General features: G+C 33.8%; 1 protein-coding gene across 1 annotated transcript in view; it reads left to right on the top strand.

Annotated features, from left to right (window-relative positions):
* LOC148307853 (cell adhesion molecule Dscam2-like) overlaps positions 1-16,620 on the top strand; it is a 196,539-nt gene extending 179,919 nt beyond the window's left edge. The window contains exons 17-35 of the mRNA XM_088262768.1: positions 567-711; positions 1,025-1,173; positions 1,782-1,992; positions 2,750-2,889; positions 2,984-3,054; positions 3,984-4,236; positions 4,827-4,973; positions 5,312-5,476; positions 5,991-6,120; positions 6,336-6,526; positions 7,260-7,439; positions 8,187-8,378; positions 10,152-10,337; positions 11,199-11,507; positions 12,821-12,980; positions 13,064-13,242; positions 13,920-14,108; positions 14,189-14,293; positions 14,930-16,620. Of these exons, the coding sequence (XP_088118894.1) occupies positions 567-711; positions 1,025-1,173; positions 1,782-1,992; positions 2,750-2,889; positions 2,984-3,054; positions 3,984-4,236; positions 4,827-4,973; positions 5,312-5,476; positions 5,991-6,120; positions 6,336-6,526; positions 7,260-7,439; positions 8,187-8,378; positions 10,152-10,337; positions 11,199-11,507; positions 12,821-12,980; positions 13,064-13,242; positions 13,920-14,108; positions 14,189-14,293; positions 14,930-15,048 (3,221 nt within the window). The 3' untranslated portion in view covers positions 15,049-16,620. The remainder of the gene's footprint in view (positions 1-566; positions 712-1,024; positions 1,174-1,781; positions 1,993-2,749; positions 2,890-2,983; positions 3,055-3,983; positions 4,237-4,826; positions 4,974-5,311; positions 5,477-5,990; positions 6,121-6,335; positions 6,527-7,259; positions 7,440-8,186; positions 8,379-10,151; positions 10,338-11,198; positions 11,508-12,820; positions 12,981-13,063; positions 13,243-13,919; positions 14,109-14,188; positions 14,294-14,929) is intronic.
* The last annotated feature ends 2,960 nt before the right edge of the window (positions 16,621-19,580 follow it).

Genomic DNA, 19,580 nt, shown 5'->3' with positions numbered 1-19,580 from the left:
TTTATATCCTTTCAATAAAATTATAATTACAAATTAAATCCATTTAAATAACAAGTATAGCCCAGCGATGCCTTCTTCCTTCAAACAATTTTTCCTTTTTTTCTGTGGAATAGAATAAATTTATCGCATAGATCTGTGATTGTATATATAAATATTTTAACTATGTTGATATTATATTATGGTTTAATTACTATAACCGGTAACTTAAAAATTCATGTATTCAAAATGGCCAATAATAATATAACTTATTTTCTGGTCTGTGTATGCATCAAACATTTATCATATTACATTAAAACCATCAATAATTTTTGTGATTTTTTTTTATAATATAAAAATATATAATCTAATTTATCGAACTGCTCACAATCATATATTTTAATTTCCCAACAAAGCTTGAGAGTAAGCTAGTTATAGTATTTAATTACCTCGCAATATAATTATAGTACAAAGTATAAGATATATTAATAAGAGAAAAGTTTAGAGCCTTTAAAACAATATTTCATAAAAAATGTGCTGTTAATTAGACAAAGATTTTTATTATTAAGAACTGAATTTATTTTTTTTAGAGCCTGCTCGATTTGACGTTTCCTCACAAAATATAACAACCAGAAGAAATGATCCTGTGACTCTAGTTTGTGACATCTTAGGGGACAATCCGGTACAAAATGTATGGACCCATAACACCAACCCAATTGATACTCATAATTATAGGTAAATTTTGTATTTATTCTCCTTCTTCTTCTTCTTCATGAGCCCTGTGACCTCCACTGCTGGATGTAGGTTTCTTCCCTTTCTTTCCATTTTCTCCGGTTAGTTGCTGCTTGCAGCCAGTTTTTACCCCCCACAGCGACTATGTCATCGGACCATCTCTTTTGGGATCTTACAACACCTCTTTTGTTCTCCTAGAGTCTCCATTGTAAAACTCTTGGGGCCCATCTTGTATTTTGTATTTATCCATTGTCTTCAAATGAAAATGTACATTATCTTTTAAATGGTGGTTTAATTCATCTGAATCGGTTTCTAGGTTGAGCATTTCCGAGCTAAAAAAAGAAAATGGACTCCGATCTCAGCTGAGCATTGAACGGGCAGACAGACAAGACTCGGGACTGTATCGCTGCCAAGCAAGCAATTCTTACGGAAGGAGTGAACACTTCATACATTTGGCTGTCCAAGGTATTTAACAGCTCCATAGCATTATTATTTGAATAATTTGTGTAATTACTTCATTTATGAATAATTCAGACTTATTAATATTGTTTCTTGAATTTGCATTGTATTCTATCGAAAAAAATTGTTACTACACATACTAGATAAGAAATAGCTAAAAAATACATGTGACGCCAAAAACAATTTTATTTTAATTTATCAATGCGTTCTGTATGCGTGTTATCTGAATATTTACCTGCTACAGGACAGAATGTGCTGTTTTTGCATTTTGAAGAAAAGGTATTGTTTAATTATATTTTTAAATATACTTAATATTTTTAAAATGGAGAAAAAACCTTCAGGTTTTACCTAAAAAGATCTGTTGCACAGTTAAAAGTTGAGTAAGTGAATTGATATTTATTTTTAATATATTGTATTATATTTTTAAACTTTAAAAACGTTCTCCTGAAAAATCAAGTTTTTTGATTTATGACGTTCTTGAAAGGAGTGAGCGACATCATTGTAAATTCTTTAAAAAAATTGTTAAAAAATAACAATTCATTAAACTTTGTATGCATGTATAAAAAATATTATATATTGCAATAAAAAAATATGTATGGGCATTTTATTTTTAGAAAGACCCGATCCTCCGACAAGAGTGGAGGTAATGCAAGTTGGCAGTCGATCAGTCCGCTTGACTTGGCGGAGACCATTTGATGGCAACAGCCCAGTTCTGGGGTACCTGCTGCAGTACCAACCCTTAGGGCCTGATGCCAGAGACTCCTGGGACAGTGCTAGCATAGTCAACTTAACCATTGCAACGTCTTCTATACAGTCAATATCTGGGTGAGTTACAAGTGTCCGAATGGACTGCAACCTTCTTATATCCATAATTATGTTGTAAGTACATTCTCTCATATTAACAGTCTCATTCAGGCCATTTAAAGTACAATCAAAATGTACTAAACTACTACATAAATACTCATATATGTTGATGAGGGATAGAGTGGTGGGGTAGTGATGGGATTGATCAAATGATTAGTAGTTGTAAGATTATGAGAGTTTATAACTCTTTGTTTTAAGAGGAAATGATAGTTGGCATTACTGTCAACTGCAGCGCTCAGTATCACTAATAAAAAGTTATCTAGACTAGCCCAATCCTAATAGCTCTCTGAGTGAACAGATATATTCATCATGAATGTATGACTAATTTAATTTTGCCCTCCACATGGGTGACGGATTGATGCAATATATTAAGTGAACCAGTTTGATATATAATCAGATTTATTAGCTGATTTCTCTGTATTCAATGTGCTATTGCCAAAATTGGCAAAATTCGATGTGCTATTGCCAAACTTCTCTGTATTCAATGTGCTATTGCCGCATTTTAAAATGCAGATTGAATTACTTTGTTACTAAGCGATGGTCTTCCATTTACAAAGATGATGCGAGTAGACCAAACAATGACCGTTGAAAATAAAAAATCCCATACCGTTTCTCTTTTATTTTATTAATGCCAAAGCAGTATTTCATCCGTGTGGAAGGCGCTTAAGTTTCCCTTATAAGACATTCCGTTTATAAACTCGGTTATTTTCCATTATAGAGAGGGAACAGACACAATGGAACAAGGAGAAGTAAGCGGACTGCAACCGGATACTACATACTCCATGAGAATGTTGGCCGTGAATCAGATTGAGAGCAGCTCTTTCACCGAGACAATCATAGCCAAAACACACGAAGAAGGTAGCTTCATCATTGCCCATAATATCGTTATTTCCTTAGCCTTTCAAATATCTAAAAATTGGTATTATTCATCAATACCAATCACTTGTTTCAGCTCCTGCAGAATCCCCACAGAATGTTCATGTTCAACCGGGTGAAGCTGGTGAACTTATCATTACTTGGCAGGTGAGTGTACACAATTATGATTAATCCTGAAATGATGAGGACTTTAGTAAAACTTTTCTCCCTAAGAATTAGAAAATGGCAATTAGTTTACCAAGCACTCAAATATATAATAAATAAGTTTATTGATCAATCTATACATTCATAGAAAAATAAAGAGAGGCAAAGCCCTCTCATAAATTACATAGACGCTATGTAGGTACATCTTGGTTTATATTAAATATACCAGTCATCAATAAAAAACCCTTTCCATGGATTTTTTTAATCCAACAAAGCTATCATCGTGATAAAATATTTTATTTTTTATACATTTATAAAAAATAATCATAAGCACGATAAAAGGAACTGGTTTGAGTCTTATTACAAAAAGTCAATATTGAATGATGTGGAGGGCGTTATATTATCAAACCAGAAAGTTAATAACTTTCAAAATACAAATTATGTTCAAACAGAAGGGCTGTTTACGTTTGCCAACAGTCCATTTCTTGGATCAGTTTTCTGTGTTGTTTTTCATCACATAAACAAATGTGAAAAAGTTCCTTTAGAGTTTTGAATTACTTATTTTTCTAATTTTCAGCTACGGTCAGCTAATTCCTCCTGATCCTATCACTATATATATAAAATTTAAAATTGGAAAGCCAAATCTTTTGCATGACACAATAAGTCTTGTATATTATAAACAAGGTAATAAATAATTTTGACACAAAGCAATTGAAATGTAACAAAATTATTTTATTGCATTAATTATAAATGATACATTAACAAACTCCGTGACTGTTTACAAACTCCATGACTTTCGGGTATATACCGTATTTATGCCTGTTTTACCTAATACAACAAAACATTCCTTATCTTCTAAGATACAATGTGCAACGGTCACACAGGTTCATTTCTCCACCAATCCAATCTATCATTTTACACCCATCTTTTAGGCTCCCCCTATGACTGCCTGGCACGGCCAGCTGATGGGCTACACTGTCCACTGGTCCGAAGCTACGGACCCTGAGGCCTCGGGTCCGCAGATCCCCCACAGTAGCTCCGCTACAGTGAAAGGGCCCTCAGTGGCCAGGTTTTCTATATCCGGCCTGGCCCAGTTCACCCGCTACAGGGTGACTGTGTCTGCAGCCAATCGGGCCGGGAACGGACCACCTAGCATTCCTGTTCTGGCCACCACCAAGGAAGGAGGTAATTACATATTTTTATCAATTGTTGCGCGGTATGATCGATAATCCTGAAATTATGCGTAGCATTGGTCTGTATGTTCCCGATAGTTTAAGGCAGCATCAATATGGATTGTTTCACATTCCTATATACAGGACTAACCTGCCGATGGTTATGTTTATGTTCCCCATAGTTTATGATAGCATCAAAATAGATAGATTCACATTCCTATATATATATATATAGGACCAACCTGCCGATGGTTATACCTGTGGCTAAGAGCTACCGCTATGCTGAACAATATCATGCCAGATATTGATCTGTTCTATATGTCTGAGGGGATATTCCAAAGCGGGATTCTACTACTAAAAGTGTTCTACTAAGATCAAGATTCTTTTTACATTTTGTACTTGTAATTTATATTAATAATCCCACTTTGTAATTCACATTAATAATATATACATCTTAAATGTAAGTTTGTCATGTAATTATTGAGTAAATTTAATTGAATCGTCATACAATTATAACCAAATTGAAAACTATCTTGAAAACATGGAATATTTTAGATATTTTTGTTGCAAGTACTTTTTACTTTAATCTTTTTCACGTTTCAGTTCCGTCTGCACCACCGCAATCAGTCCACTGTACTCCTTTATCCTCTCAAAGTCTGAAGATAGAGTGGGCTCCTCCGCCAAGATCTCGTCACGGAGGAAACCTTCTAGGCTACAAGATCCTCTACAAACCTCTATCGGACCTATACAGTAAGTTTTTCACTAAGTTGTATTTTTTTCAACACAGTTAGGACGGAAAAGGTATTTCCACCCGTTCGGTCGTTCTGCGCCGGCCCCATTTCAAAGTCAGAAAAGAAAAGAAAAGAAGGAATTATTTTATGTTTGACTACTACTTTTTATGAACATTATGTACTATAATCTCTTTGTTAAGGTCCAAACTATATAAGTACACAATTATCAAATCCCGTCGCCAGTGGTTCGCAAGTGTAAAAAACACCCGTCTAAAATGTGTTCATTGATTTTTCATCAAATTACTTATATCATTTGTGGATGTCAAATGATAATAAGGAGTCAAATTTTTCTTGCAGTGGAGGAAAGTGTATCAGCTGCCGAAGTGAAGAGAACCAGTAGCAGTGAGACGTACCTCCACGCCCTCTTGAAGTACACCAACTACTCCATACAGGTGCTGGCCTACACTGGCGCGGGGGATGGCATCCTCAGCCCTGCCGTATTCTGTACCACTGAAGAAGATAGTAAGTAACTCCATATAAGATAAGTAAGACTTCCATATCTATGTAACAGTAAAGTGCGCCAACAAAACCAGCGACATATCTCTACATCTTCTTGAAATATAATAAATAACTTCCTTATCAATATCTATTGGGATTTTTTTCTTAAGGTAGAGACTGACCGGAACATTTCGTCGTAACGTAACACGTTACGATGTAAGCATTCAGGCAGTCACTACACCGAGTCAAGCGCTCCATCCATAGTTTCGGATGCTCGGTGATCCTCGCCGCGAGCGATGTTATGACGTTATGTTACGACGAACTGCTCCGGTCAGTCTCCACCTTTAAAGGAATAACCCACAAAGCTTCTACTTTTAGAGGCTTGTGCAGACAATTTGTGCTTATGCTTGGCTTACCATTTTACCTGCGGAGGTAGGATAGTAAGGATAGGGTAGATAAATGTGAAAAACACATCACAGACACCCAGACCAATTATAAATAATTCTTTCTTGAATTTATTTTGCAATTTTTGTTACAGTTCCCGGGCAGCCAGCAAACATTAAAGCAATATCCCTTACAGCAGAATCCATTCTTGTGAGCTGGTTACCTCCAAAGAAACCTAATGGAAATATTGTATTTTATACGCTCTACTATCGAGAAGCTGGAAGGTAGCAAAATATATAATAAAATATAATTTATATTTGAAGCACCAACTTTGTGATTTTCCATTTTATAATTAAAATGTAACTTTGTTTTAAAATCATTATAACATTTTATTATTATACCAGGGTGTTCCTTATTCTATCTTGTAGACTCTTGCCAGATATGTTCCTTAGAGTCTAATAAATTATATTTTGTAATACTTTTTTTAATCTTTTTTAAGAAGTGGTCCGCCAACCAGCCGCCAGATAAGCATAGCCGAGGCAGGAAACAATGTAGGGGCCGGGTTGGGGGGTACTGTAGAGGCCAGGGGTCTCGTGGAGAAGGGCAGATACGAGTTCTGGCTCTCGGCCAGTACGGGCGCAGGGGAAGGCGGCAGCACTTCTCCTGTTACACAAGTCACTACATCAAGAGGTTGGTTATCTTTATCTCTATAAATTAAGATTAATTGATTTTAATTTAAAAGTTGTATGGACAGAAAGAAGAATGCCTATGGGGAAGGATATCCTTGCTTAACCATATTTCCTTGGATCTCTTTGGGGGCTTATCCACTACCCGGAATTACACGGAATTTTACCGTCAGGCACGTAGTTAGCTTTTAAAACGATGATTGGCTTGTGCTTTTGTCCATATTTCTTCGGATTGGTGCTCTTGATCTGTGCGTGAACACGTTGCGCGTAAATTTGATCACGCTAAACTGTCGTAGTCGTTTTCATTTTTGAAAACCGGACTGCCGGATGGTGAAATCCCTTGTAGTGGACAAATGACCTTTGTCTCAAAATGGCTAGACTGGCGAAAGTCACTTGTCATGTGTACGGAAATGATTTAATAAGTCAATTCTATACCATATGTGTTTTATTACATATATTGTATTAATATTTACAAGGCCAAATTGTGGCAATGGGCGGGACATGTTGCAAGACAGGACCCCACGAGGTAGACCGCTAAAAAATTTTAGATGGAGCTTTGGGAGGACCTCAAAAAAGATGGTTCAATAACATAGCCGCTGGAGGGCTAGAAATTAGCTGCAAGCAGCAACAGACCGAAAAAAATGGAAGGATACGGATGAGGCTTATATCCAGCAGTGGAGGACAGACTAAAGAAGGAGATGACAATTAATGTTTATTTCCATTTGCAATGAATGTAGCCGGCGCTCGCATTGCATCGTTTGGCAGCGTAGTGCGCAGTGGAGCGGGGCGGTCCCTTCTTTTGGGCTGCTTGTACGTGGGGAACCCCACGCCCCGAGGGCGCTGGCTCCATGCCCAGAAGACCATCACACACAGTCACCTGTACCGGGTCACCGCTGAGGGGAATCTGCTCATACATAGTAAGTATTGCAACCAAAAAAAAACTCTAGTCTGGAAGCGAAATGTAGACTATCAGGCAGCTGGAGGCATTTGAAATGAGGTGCTACAGGTGCATGTAGGGGATTCATTGGTTGGAACATGTATTATAAAAAGTATTCTTAAATGTGCCTGGGGCACATTTTACAATACTTTTTATAAAATTATCAGATCAATCATTTGTTTATCATGGTATGTATTTGGAATCTTAATGACATGGGCGAATGGTTAAATCCATTTTGAATCTACCCACCATTATCCAATAATAAATAGCTCTTTAATATATAGTTTCATTGTTAAGTGAATTTATGGATATTGGAAGCATGTAATGTTATGTTATTGCGTCATATTTATAGTTCCTTTGACCAAGCGAGGTATATGTTTGATTCTGTTTGATGTGTTTTTGATCTTGTAGTTCTGTCTATGTATAGTTTTTATACAGTGTGTTATTATATCTACCAGTAGTTTAAAATTTGCATTTAAATGTCCCATTATGATTTGTATCTTCAGCAATAACCAGTCATTAAAAATACAATGAATCAAATCAGTTTATAAATTTTGGTTTGATTCTTTGTTTGGAAATAACAGCCAACTAAAACCTTTTGAATGAAGGTAACTTTGTTTAACTTTTAACAATCCCTGTTTTTTTTTACTGAAATTACACTATATCTATTGGTAAATTAAATGCTTTAGCATGCAGATATTTCACATTACTCCTTGCTCCTCGACAGGTGTTGACCAATCGGTGAGCGGAAACTACACATGCTCGGCCAAGAATCTCTTTGGTTCTGATGAAATCACATACACTGTAATCTGTCTACTGCCACCCGGACCTCCTTCTCTGCAACTCATATTTACTACGGCATCCAATGCCCAGCTACAATGGACCCCCAATGCCTCTGACGGGGGATCTCCTATACTTGGTAAGATCTTGAAAATAAATCCACAATTCTTGTTGAATCCCAATCCATTTTATCAACAATTCATTCATTCAAACCCTTCTCCGCACCCCAATGGTGCATAGGGCACTGCATCATATAAACACAGTGTTATCTTGATCGTTAACATATGAAGGAAAGGAGATCAGTTCTCCGCTTCAGGAAACAGTCCAGGGTAATATTGAATAAATATTAGGGTGAATTAATCACTTTTATTTATTTGACCCCCCTGGGGATCGAACCCGGGAACTCTAGAACGGTAGCCGAGCGTGCTGACCATTTTGACTTTCTATTATCAACAATACAAGATCAAATAATAAAAAATACATTTGAACTGCCGTAGAATAAATTCAGAATTCAACTTCTTCAGAATGCCGTAGAATAAAAAATCATTCATTTTTTCATTGAACACTATCTGTACCCAATCACGTATTGCTATGGCTCAGTCTAGTCAAATGTAAAAGAAAAAAAGAGAAAGTTCATATTTCTAATATGCTAAATTTCACTATGCCTGTCAATTTATTTGCGCGTGTTAGGGCGTTTGTGTACTACATGTTATTTTACCGTCCGGCAGTCCGGTTTTGAAAAATGAAAGCGACCACGACAGTTTAGCGTGATTGAATTTACGCGCAACGTGTTCACGCACTGATCAAGAACACCGATCCGAAGAAAGATGGACAAAAGCACAAGCCAATCCAAGCCAATCATTCGTTTTATATGCTAACTGACGTGCCAGACGGTAAAATTCCGTGTAATTCCGTGTAGTGCACAAACGCCCTTACTGTCACTATCAATTTTTTTTTTCTAAACACGTTTTTACCTTTCTTTATAAAATTTGTGCATATTTGTATGCATCACTGTGTCAAAATTTCAAAACAATTGGTGAATACCTTTAGGAGATTTAGAATTTTAAACAAAACAAATATTTACATTTTTATTCTTATAATTTGTGGATTATGTTTTCTTGTAAAGTTTTAATTTGTTATTTTTTATTCACTATTCATTCATTTCATTTCAAACCCTCATCCGCACCCAATGGTGCATAGGGCACTGCGTCATATAAACGCAGTGTTATCTTGATCGTTAATACATGAAGAAAAGGTGATCAGCCCTCCGCTTCAGGTACCAGTCCAGGGTAATTTTGAATAAATATTACAGTGAAAAAATCATTTATATTTATTTGATCCCCTGGGAATCGAACCCAGGACCTCCAGAACGGTAGCCGAGCGTGCTTACCATTACACTATGGAGGCAGACAACTTAATTTATTATTTTTAAAAAAAAAAAAAAAAATCTTTTTTTTCTTTCGCTGTTTCTTTTCATTCTTTTTATTTGTATTTGTTTATTATTTTAATTTCATTTTATAAAATAAATGTTATAAAACATATATGGCTGACTATATAAACATATCGTAGTCCTACACGAGAAAGTGACCAACTACCAAAACGTAAAATGTTCAGGAGGGCCATTTAAGTAACTTTTGCTTGACAAGAAAATAAACATCAATGCAGTTAGTCATTTTTACCAAGTCAATATACTATACCTTCAAGTTTAAAATCCTTTTGGATTTTTTCAGGGCAATATTAAGCTAGTAAGATATCAAATAGTCAATAATCACCTTTTTGTAAAACAATGCACTTGGTCACTTTCTCCTGTATGACAACGATATATGCACCCACCACTTATTCAAGCTGGAATAAAGATTTTTTATTATTATTATTTTATTTATTATTAAGTTAAGTTATTATCTTGTTTCAGGATATACTTTGAGCTACAGAAGATTAGAGGAAAGTCTTCAAATAATAGAGTTATCAGCGGAAGTAACTTCATACAAAGTTGACAGTTTAAAATGTGGCTCGCGGTACTCCTTTCAAATAACCGCTCACAACCGGGTAGGAAAAGGTGAAGTTAGTACCCCCGTCACTGTTAACACCAAAGGAGAAGGTAATTCATTTATGTTTAATTAGAAATATGGCAATTTGTAAATGTGACTCACAAAATAAAATTTTGTCCTTTGTTTAATGTGAAACATTTGCTGTTTAAATATAATATTACGGGGTTCGGGTATCGGTAATAATAACTCATAATTAGGATGCAATCAGATTAATCAACAGGTCGCTATGACAGTACAAGGACAAGTGTGTACAGACTCTTTTGTATCAATCTCATAAGGGTATAACCTAAACATTCCCCGCAAACACCCCTGCTGCCCTGCCCCTAGCGGGCGCAAGGGGTCATAGTTCAAGTTGTTAGAATTATTGCGCCGTAATAATAAGATGAAACATCTATCATTTTCATACAAAAAAATATGAAAGTCTCAGCATCACAGGGCTTACGGCCTGGTATTTGGCTGGCTCAAGTGATCACTTTTGTAATGTTCACCATTCAGCTCATTTTTTTTTTTATATAAAAAGAGTAACATTTGTGTTTTTATTATTAACAAAAATACTTCAATTTCATACTATTTCTGTGAGTCTAAGCAACTCATTTTTAGAAATAAGCATCAAATTGCGGTAAAGTACGTTCGAACCGAGAAACTCTGACTCAAGAGTACGTGACACTTACCACAGGATCACAACTCGACAATTAAAATTGAAAATCCATATTGCTTTAATTTTTTTAAGTTATATATATATGCAATGGTTTTAATTTTTATTTTACATGAGAGTAGTTATTTAATAGATTTGGAAGTATGGCTGATAGTAGCGCCATCAATAAATTACAGCAGTTGAGATTCCTCTTATATTGATATATCATCCAGTGTCTGATAATAAATAAATAATATTAAATTGTTTAATACTTTAGCTCCCAAATTTCCCGAAGACTGGGTAGACTTAATTTGGAGTAACTCCTCTACCATTGTCGTGGAGGTGAGAAGAGCCCTGGGGGGAGGAGAAGGCGGCTTGTGTCCCCTTCTCTCTCTCGGAGCGGAATGGAGACGAGGCGAAAGGAAAGATTTGGGAATATGGAGGGCCGCCAACGTGCCAAGCTCCTCACCTCTCATACTGACTTCCCTCATACCGGCACAGTGGTATGAGATAAGACTAACTGCGGAAAATCACGCAGGAAGAAGCGAATCGCTGATCAGAGCGGCTACTACAACACTATCTGGAGGTGATTACAAAAATTCTATCCTATACATCCATTCTTACCTATCTATAATGTGATGCGGCATTTACACTTGGCCAACCTTTAGACATTCCACTGAGCCAAGGCAATATTGGCCTCATGTAAATGGGCAATCTGAGGAATTAGAATGTTCTCGAGCTAATTTTTGTAACTTATATAGGGTCTTTCATTAAACGCTTCTTATCTTTAAATTTAAATAAAATAATGTGTGTGTAAGATATCATCAAATTTTTTTATTCGTTTGTAAGGCCTATCAATAACATTGTTCAAATGTCCGCCGTGGCTTCTATGAGTGGCGTGTATCTAAAGTGTCCAAATTCCATGACTCTGGTGCATAAATCAGGCTGAATTTGACTGATGGTATGGGTTATGTTGGCTTTGAGGGTCACTGTGGTTTGTGGCTTATTGACATAGAGCTGCTACTTAAGGAAACCCCACTAGAAAAAGTCTTAACGGGGTCAAATCGCACGATCTCGATGGCCAGTTCACATCACCTCCACATGAGATAGTAGTGCCCTCAGCCATATCTACTCTATCTTGTGCAGAATGTTCCATATGGCACAAGCTGTGTGGTTTGCAGTGCGATCTTGTTGAAACCACATGTCGTTGGTGTCCATATCATCCAATTCAGGCAAAAAAAAGTTGGTAATCATTGCAAAATTTGCCAAGTTGTGGTCTGAGAAAGGCCGAGTTCTTGTGAGAGATGTGAAATTGTCTGCCTCGGATTCTTCTGCACACTCTCATGGACAGCGACAATGTTTTCAGCAGATCTTGCGTTTTGTTGATTGATTACTAAACCAGTGGACTCAAATTAATCCACCAAAAATAATTCTCTCGGTCAGGACGCTTATGGTGACCCTAAAATGGGGTCACTTGCATATGTTTTTGAACGCTTTATCCATCCATTGTGATTTGTCATGACAGACTGAATAAATGACAATCAATATGACAGATGCAGTATTCACAATATGGCCGCTGTACAGTTTGAAACTTTGGAAGATCTTATTGAAAGATCCTGTATATCAAATTGGAATATTTTTTTAACTTCTGGCTCAGTAGACTAATTTCACTATTAACCTCATTTGAATGGCACCTAATATCTTATTCATGAGTATTTCATTATTTTTACATTTTTTTTATCTTCACTTGATATTATTATCAGGTTTTTATTTATAAGAAAAAAAAATGACAACTCTCAATAATAATAAAAAATGGTTATCTTACATAAATGCGATACACGTCATCTTAAGGAATATTGTTTGTTTAACTATAACCGGTGTTCATTTGACTTATTCCAGCACTTATATCGCCTCCTTCAAACTTACCAATGGAACCGATATATCCACACGACTTGGACGGATCACAAGACAATATTTTCAATGTAATATCCATCATTCTGGCTACAGTGGCGGCCATATCTACTCTATCGGTGGCGTATTTGTTAATTATCAAGAGAAAGTAGGTTCTCTCATTAATCTATCATTAAAATAGAGTGTATCCCACTTTGCGCAAGCAATTTTACTGTCATGAATTGATTCCAGTGTAATATGCCATTGTTCCGACGAATCCGAGTACGGAGGAGACAGGCAGCGTAGCCAATCGCAAGCCAGCGATGAGAAAACCATTTGTGCGGAGCAACAGAATATGAGAAACTGCCAACACGACTATTCAACTTCACCAATCAAAGGTCACACAGATAAAATGCGACGAGAATCCGCTGGTAACTACACCGTTATCAATGCATTTATTTATTTTAAATAATTCATTGTATCATTTCTAATGTCATGCAGAGATTTTAAACCAGTATATGTGGAGCTTAATTTAGACCCAAAAATCAATAAGAATATTTGAGTCCTAAAATCTGTTCTGACACATTTTAGTAAGAAACTGAAAAAAAAACAAAATTTCTAAAGGAGAAAACGACATTTCTAGAAACAGTGGTATAGAAAATACTACATAATGCATTTTAAAAGCATGTGTGCATCCAACCATACATAGTCGGCATCTCTTAGTTAAATACATATTTAGAGAAAGTGGACATTTTCAGATTTTACACAAGAGATATCGTTTGAAATATTGTTTATTTGGGTATGGGATACTTTTATTTTTTAACCTTTTTATTTGAAGAAAATAAAAAAAAAATTATGTACTAGGATTTTGCACTCACTTTTCATTTTTACACAAATTATGAAGAAAAAATTCTCGTTTTATTGAGGATCATTTATATTTTGTTTATTCTATAGATTTGAAAACCATTTTATTTTTAACTAAGTTATTTTCCAAAAATATTTGCCAAATTGTTGGCACAATTTATTTTTCTTTATTCAACTGCGTTCAAAGTCTTTTTTTAATTTAAGGATTCTGACTCACATATTTAAAATATTATATTTATTACAGAAATGTATGAAATCAGCCCGTATGCCACATTCCAAGTTGGTGGCCCAAATAGGCCCGTAGTGCCTACAACATTAGACCACACATTGCAGTTCAGAACTTTCGGTCATTTGGAGAATGATGAACCGCCTTTGCAAGCGCCTTGCAAACGACACTTTCCACAGAAAATGCACAAACACACTAACTCCAAAGGTAATTTGTCGTTTTCACTAGCTGTCTTGTCATTATATCAATTGGAATTGTTTGCCTAACGGGATAATTGAAATCTTTAGACACAGACAGGATAGATAGCGGTTGTGAACTTCAGCCACTGCGTACAAAGAGTCGAGCTCGTCAATGTTCCGGACCTTCATATTGCGTACCCATGCCCCAACAAGGTAAGTAATTTTTTTTAAACTACTTATAAAATTGCAGTTTACATGTGACTTGTTTTTAAGAAGTCATTTTTTTAATTTGTTTGACAATATCTACTTGGAATATACCTAGTAATGCTGTATACAAACGGCAAGTCCTAGTCCAGCTTAGTACTGGAGTACACAGCAGTATACCCATAAGAGACAAACTTTATTTTTGGGTATTTGTGTGTGGTTTGTAGGTTCACATTATCAAAACCTAATTATTTCATTGAAAAAATATATATATATTTCACATTGCAAATATCTACGCTCTTGTGATACTGTTTTAAAGCGTAAATTAGAAGTCAGTTTTTTTTCAAGGACTTGCTAATGGCTTGCTAATAGCAGGTTTTAATAATGATAAAAAGATGAAAAGGTTCATAGTTTCATTTACATTTTCTATATAATTTAATGCGTATAATAAGATCCTTTCCATGCATTGAAATGTCATACGTTCCATTCAAAGCATAGTTTGAATAGCTTTTTACCATTTTTAAAGGGTCTACTCATTTGGGATTTATTTTTTTATAGAAGTGGTCTAAATTTTGTAATAAATAAATTTAAAATATTGAAATGTATCCAATTTGACATTTTGATGTGAATATATCATTTTTACAGACATATATCAGCGAGAATCCAGTACCGAATCGAATGACATGTCTCCCCCGGCGGAGAGGGCAAGAACTCCTCGACATTACACAGACAGACAGCTTCAAATACATCAGTCACATAGTTAACCAGCTTTTGTTTAAGCAAATTCAATTGATTGTATAATTTCAGTCTATCCTCAATAATCACGGAGGTTACATTCTTAAAAAACGTAGCAAATGACCGTGAATACCGAAATTTACTCTCTGCCAATGAGTCGATCTTCTACCATATAAATGTGAAATGCATAGATTTTGAAAAAAAATTCATAGAAAATAACCAAAACCAAACAAATTGCCTGTTTTATCACAAAGTTTTAGAAAAATTAATTTATGTTTAAACAATATTGAAGGATTATATTGCGAAATATACAAAACCATTAATAATAAATACAAGAATACTGGAAAACTAAATCCAGACAAGCTGAATAGAGATAAAGTTTATAAGTATAATTTTGTATAACTTTAATTTTTTTATATAGTTTTTTTAAAAAGTTATCTCTCCTGTGATAAACACAAATCTTTTTAAAAGACAAATTAACTATAATTGTCAATCTCAGCAATTAAAAAAAATACTCATGACATTTTCTGATGTTCAAATAATATTATTTACTTTGTAAGAATTATTATAATGAAATGTCAATAGAAATGCTGTCAATTACTTGCATCATGTTATGCATTTCAAATAACTTTTTTCAAACATAGTAAATTAATTCAAGGTGAACTTAGTCTATAAGTACAGGTTATGCTATATACATATATATGTGTATATAGGGAAATTTCAATTTTCATTTCTACCATTTTAAAATTGCTGAATATCTCACAAGACTGTAAATAAGTTACAGAGGAATCTCTCACAGTGAGCATAATTCATTCCAGAATCTTACTTTTTCAAGTGAAACATTTTTTGTTTTAACTGGCGCAGAAGTACTGGCTCATAAGTGAATGTCGTGAAAAGAAGCTTGCCCTTTCTCTCTAACTTGCTATGCGAAATGTCACTCGTTAAAGGAGCAACATTTTCACATTTTTTGCTTGTTATGCGAATAACCCTTTATGAGAGGTTCCACTGTATAATTACTTAAGAACTAAATTAGTGAACAGTTATAAACAATCACTAATTAATTCATATTTTGTGATTTCTTTTGCATTTTCCTTATGTAAATACATTCAATTTTCTTTCTCTGAAATCATTTTATGTATTTTAATCTATAAAGTATTTGGAGCATCTATTTCATTTGATATAAAAGAGATAAAAATATACATATATCTCTTTTTCACACCAACCACAAACGAATTTACTAAAATAATTTAGTTATTTTCAAAATATATACATAGTTCAACACTAATAAATAGTTAATGAAAATAAATTACTGACATGTGTTCATGATTCAGAATGAATCTTTACTAGAAAAATGCCCAGATATTTTCATGCTTTCAAGTTATCAATCGTCATGAATGCGTTTTTAAATACATTGTTATTTTTTATGAATGAAATAAAATCCTCATAATCTTTTTATAAGATTTTGTCTGAATTTTTTTTAATGATTATGATAATTATTTTATTTTGTGCCTATTCATAACATTTTTATTATTTTTGCCTTAGATTCATTTTCAGGTCTAATGTAAGCATATGTTATTTGAAGTAATTTACTTTTTTTTAAATAAAACTACCGCTTTAATTTTAAAAAAATTCCATTATTATTGATACAAAAAATCAGCCCAAGATTTATGTTTTATTAATAATATATTATTTTGTGTCAAATTGCTGTAAAAGCACATATTAACCAATGATGGATTTAGTGTGTATTAGAAGCCAGTTATACAAATCAAAATACTTTTGTATTATGGCTCGAAGAGCAATAGGATAAGACGTTTTTACTGGTGTACTATAAGTAACGTTGTTTAAAAAAATGTTACCCCCCCATACAGTGTTCTAAGTCATTAAAAATAAATTAAATTTATTTGATCTCTTTGTAAAATAGTGAATTTGTAAAATATATGGATCTAAGTAAAAATAATTTAGATAATACATAATTGTTAGTTTTATAACCAATCAAGGTGTTACATTGTGTTACTATTTCAATATTTTATTTATTTTTACTAAAATATGTATTTGATGTTTTTATTTTTAAATAAATATAAATACCTATGTAAATATATGTTTTACTGACTTAAAGTACTATTTATTAATACCACAAAGTGGTATTTTAAAGCTTATAATGCCAAACAACTGTATACTTTGTTTATTTACATTTGTGATCTGGATTTCTTTATACGAAGATATATTGTCTAACATAATTGCTATACAAAATGTACCAAAAAAACTGCCACAACTAATAATTAAACATATAAAAAATGTTATTAAAAAACAAAATGTACTTTAAAGAACAAAATAAAATACTGAAAAATCAATTAAAATACTTGCACAAAATTTTTAATCTTTTTTTTTTCACAAAGATCACCTAAGTTTGTTACTGTCTTTGTATGTTGACAATATTCCAAACAAGGAATGAGTAATACTATGTAAAATACATAATCTATCAATATTTAAATTCAAAATCAACTGTCACCGCCTTTATGGGATTTAATGGATGATAACTACAGAAGTATGTACCAATACACTGACAGAATTTGTATCTGGTGGAGTAATAACCTTTTGTTAAAAACCTTGGATCTTTTTCTACTTCTATTATTACTTAATGAATTAATATTTATTTATCAAGATAAAACTGCTTTGATATGATGCTGTGGCCTAAATGCTGTTGGGTGCAAATAAGGGTTAGAATAATTTTCAAAGAATTAAAACAGCGGTTAGTTGACTATTGCGACATCTCCACAACATATTAAAATCTTGTTACGAAGATGTCACTACCAGTCTATTTGTGTCATACATTAATAGAAAAACGAGAATGTTAAGAGAAACGCTCTTTCACAACCTATGTAGATTCTCTGCAGGCACATTCTCATTAATCCCAAATACAGATTTTATACTTCAAATTGAACGTTTTACAAAGCAAATTGGACGCCTTACAAAACAAATTGATGTTTAACTAACCAAATTGGATATTTTGCAAAACAAACTGGACGTAATATTGTATTTTATAAAAAAGTTAGAGTTTTTAAAAATACATTCATATTAGTACTATAATACATATACTGTCAGTGTAAATACCTGCCCCCTTTTTTTCTTAAGACTAGCAAGTGGGTTAGTCGTCAAGTTGGCAAGCCTGTGTGACGCTCTGTCATAGTCCGTACACGCGATGAGTATTGAAGTTTTCAGACAAGTTTATTAATGCAACTATAATGTATTTTCGAATTTTTAAAAATTCAGACTTTTTAAGAAATACAATATAATGTCGAATTTAATTTTTGTTAAACGTCCAATTTGATTTGTAAGGCATCCAGTTTTAAGTGAAAAACCTGTATACCTGTCATCAGTATTAAAGAGGCCTACCCGCAGTATCAAATTCTGACACATAGTTTCACTCATAGAAAAAAAGAGAATGTGAGAATCTCACAACCCTTTGGGCACATTCTAATTAATCCTAAATATTACAAATCCCCTAGCTGCGAGAACTAAACCTAAACACCCAACTAATCTCATAACTTTCAACTCATCTAGATAATGTATACTATTTATGTTGACAATTATTTGAGACTGATAATGTAAATACTGTTTAATCTGTACATAAATTGTTAAATATTAAAAAATTCCATAAACTTTTTTAAGGAATGAAAAATATCTTTTAATGTGGCAACGTTTTAAATAAATGTATATCTGAAATTTTACTGATGTTTTATTACCTACTAGCTGTACCCGGCCACGCGTTGTTTTGCCTCAGTCTGGTTAAATGGAAAGAAAGAAAAGAGAGCACACATTTCTAACATATTTAATTTTACAATGCTTGTGTGTATATGACATTTCAGCAGCTGTCAAGATACCCTATGTCCGCTTGAGCAATGTTTAATATTGGGTATATAACATAATACTGTTAAGTTCAAAAGATGGCGGTGCCATCACGGTCAAAAAGCCTTTTTAGTATAAAAAAATTAATCTGTTTTTTACCTATATATAAAAAAAATATCCATATTTGAATGGAACGTTTTATCAATATTTCAAAGTAATTACTGAATAATTGGAGGATATTTGCGATTCTGAAAAATCTAAGATTTACGTTGTTATTTATATATATGACTCCCCCACATCGCACTGTACGGCCAACCCCATGGTAGACGACTCCCGGGCAGACCACCAAAGAGATGGGCCGATAGCTGGGAATCGACATCGCAGGAGGCTAATCCCTCTTAAAAACAGGCCGCAAGACCTATAATAATAAGAAGAAGAAGAAGATTTAAATATAAATTATTTTTTTAAAAAAACATGCACACACATGATTGAATATTCTGAACTAACAAACATTTTTTTTATAAAGATAAAAAGGTGTACCTCATCTGAAACTCCCACATCACTCTTCCAATAAAACAGAATACAACCCGCCTACATTATAATATTTATTTTCACATGCTTATCAAATGAATACAATTTTTATTAAATTGAATATCATTTGACATTTGACCTGTCTTCATTTGCTCCTAATTTAAATAAGTTTATACATAGCATT

Source organism: Brachycentrus maculatus, unplaced genomic scaffold (assembly GCF_059751285.1).
Source record: "Brachycentrus maculatus isolate JH-2025_06_01 unplaced genomic scaffold, ASM5975128v1 h1tg000188l, whole genome shotgun sequence".
Lineage (NCBI taxonomy): Eukaryota > Metazoa > Arthropoda > Insecta > Trichoptera > Brachycentridae > Brachycentrus > Brachycentrus maculatus.
Note: the sequence above shows the minus strand (reverse complement) of the source record. Positions and strands in the feature narration are given on the sequence as shown.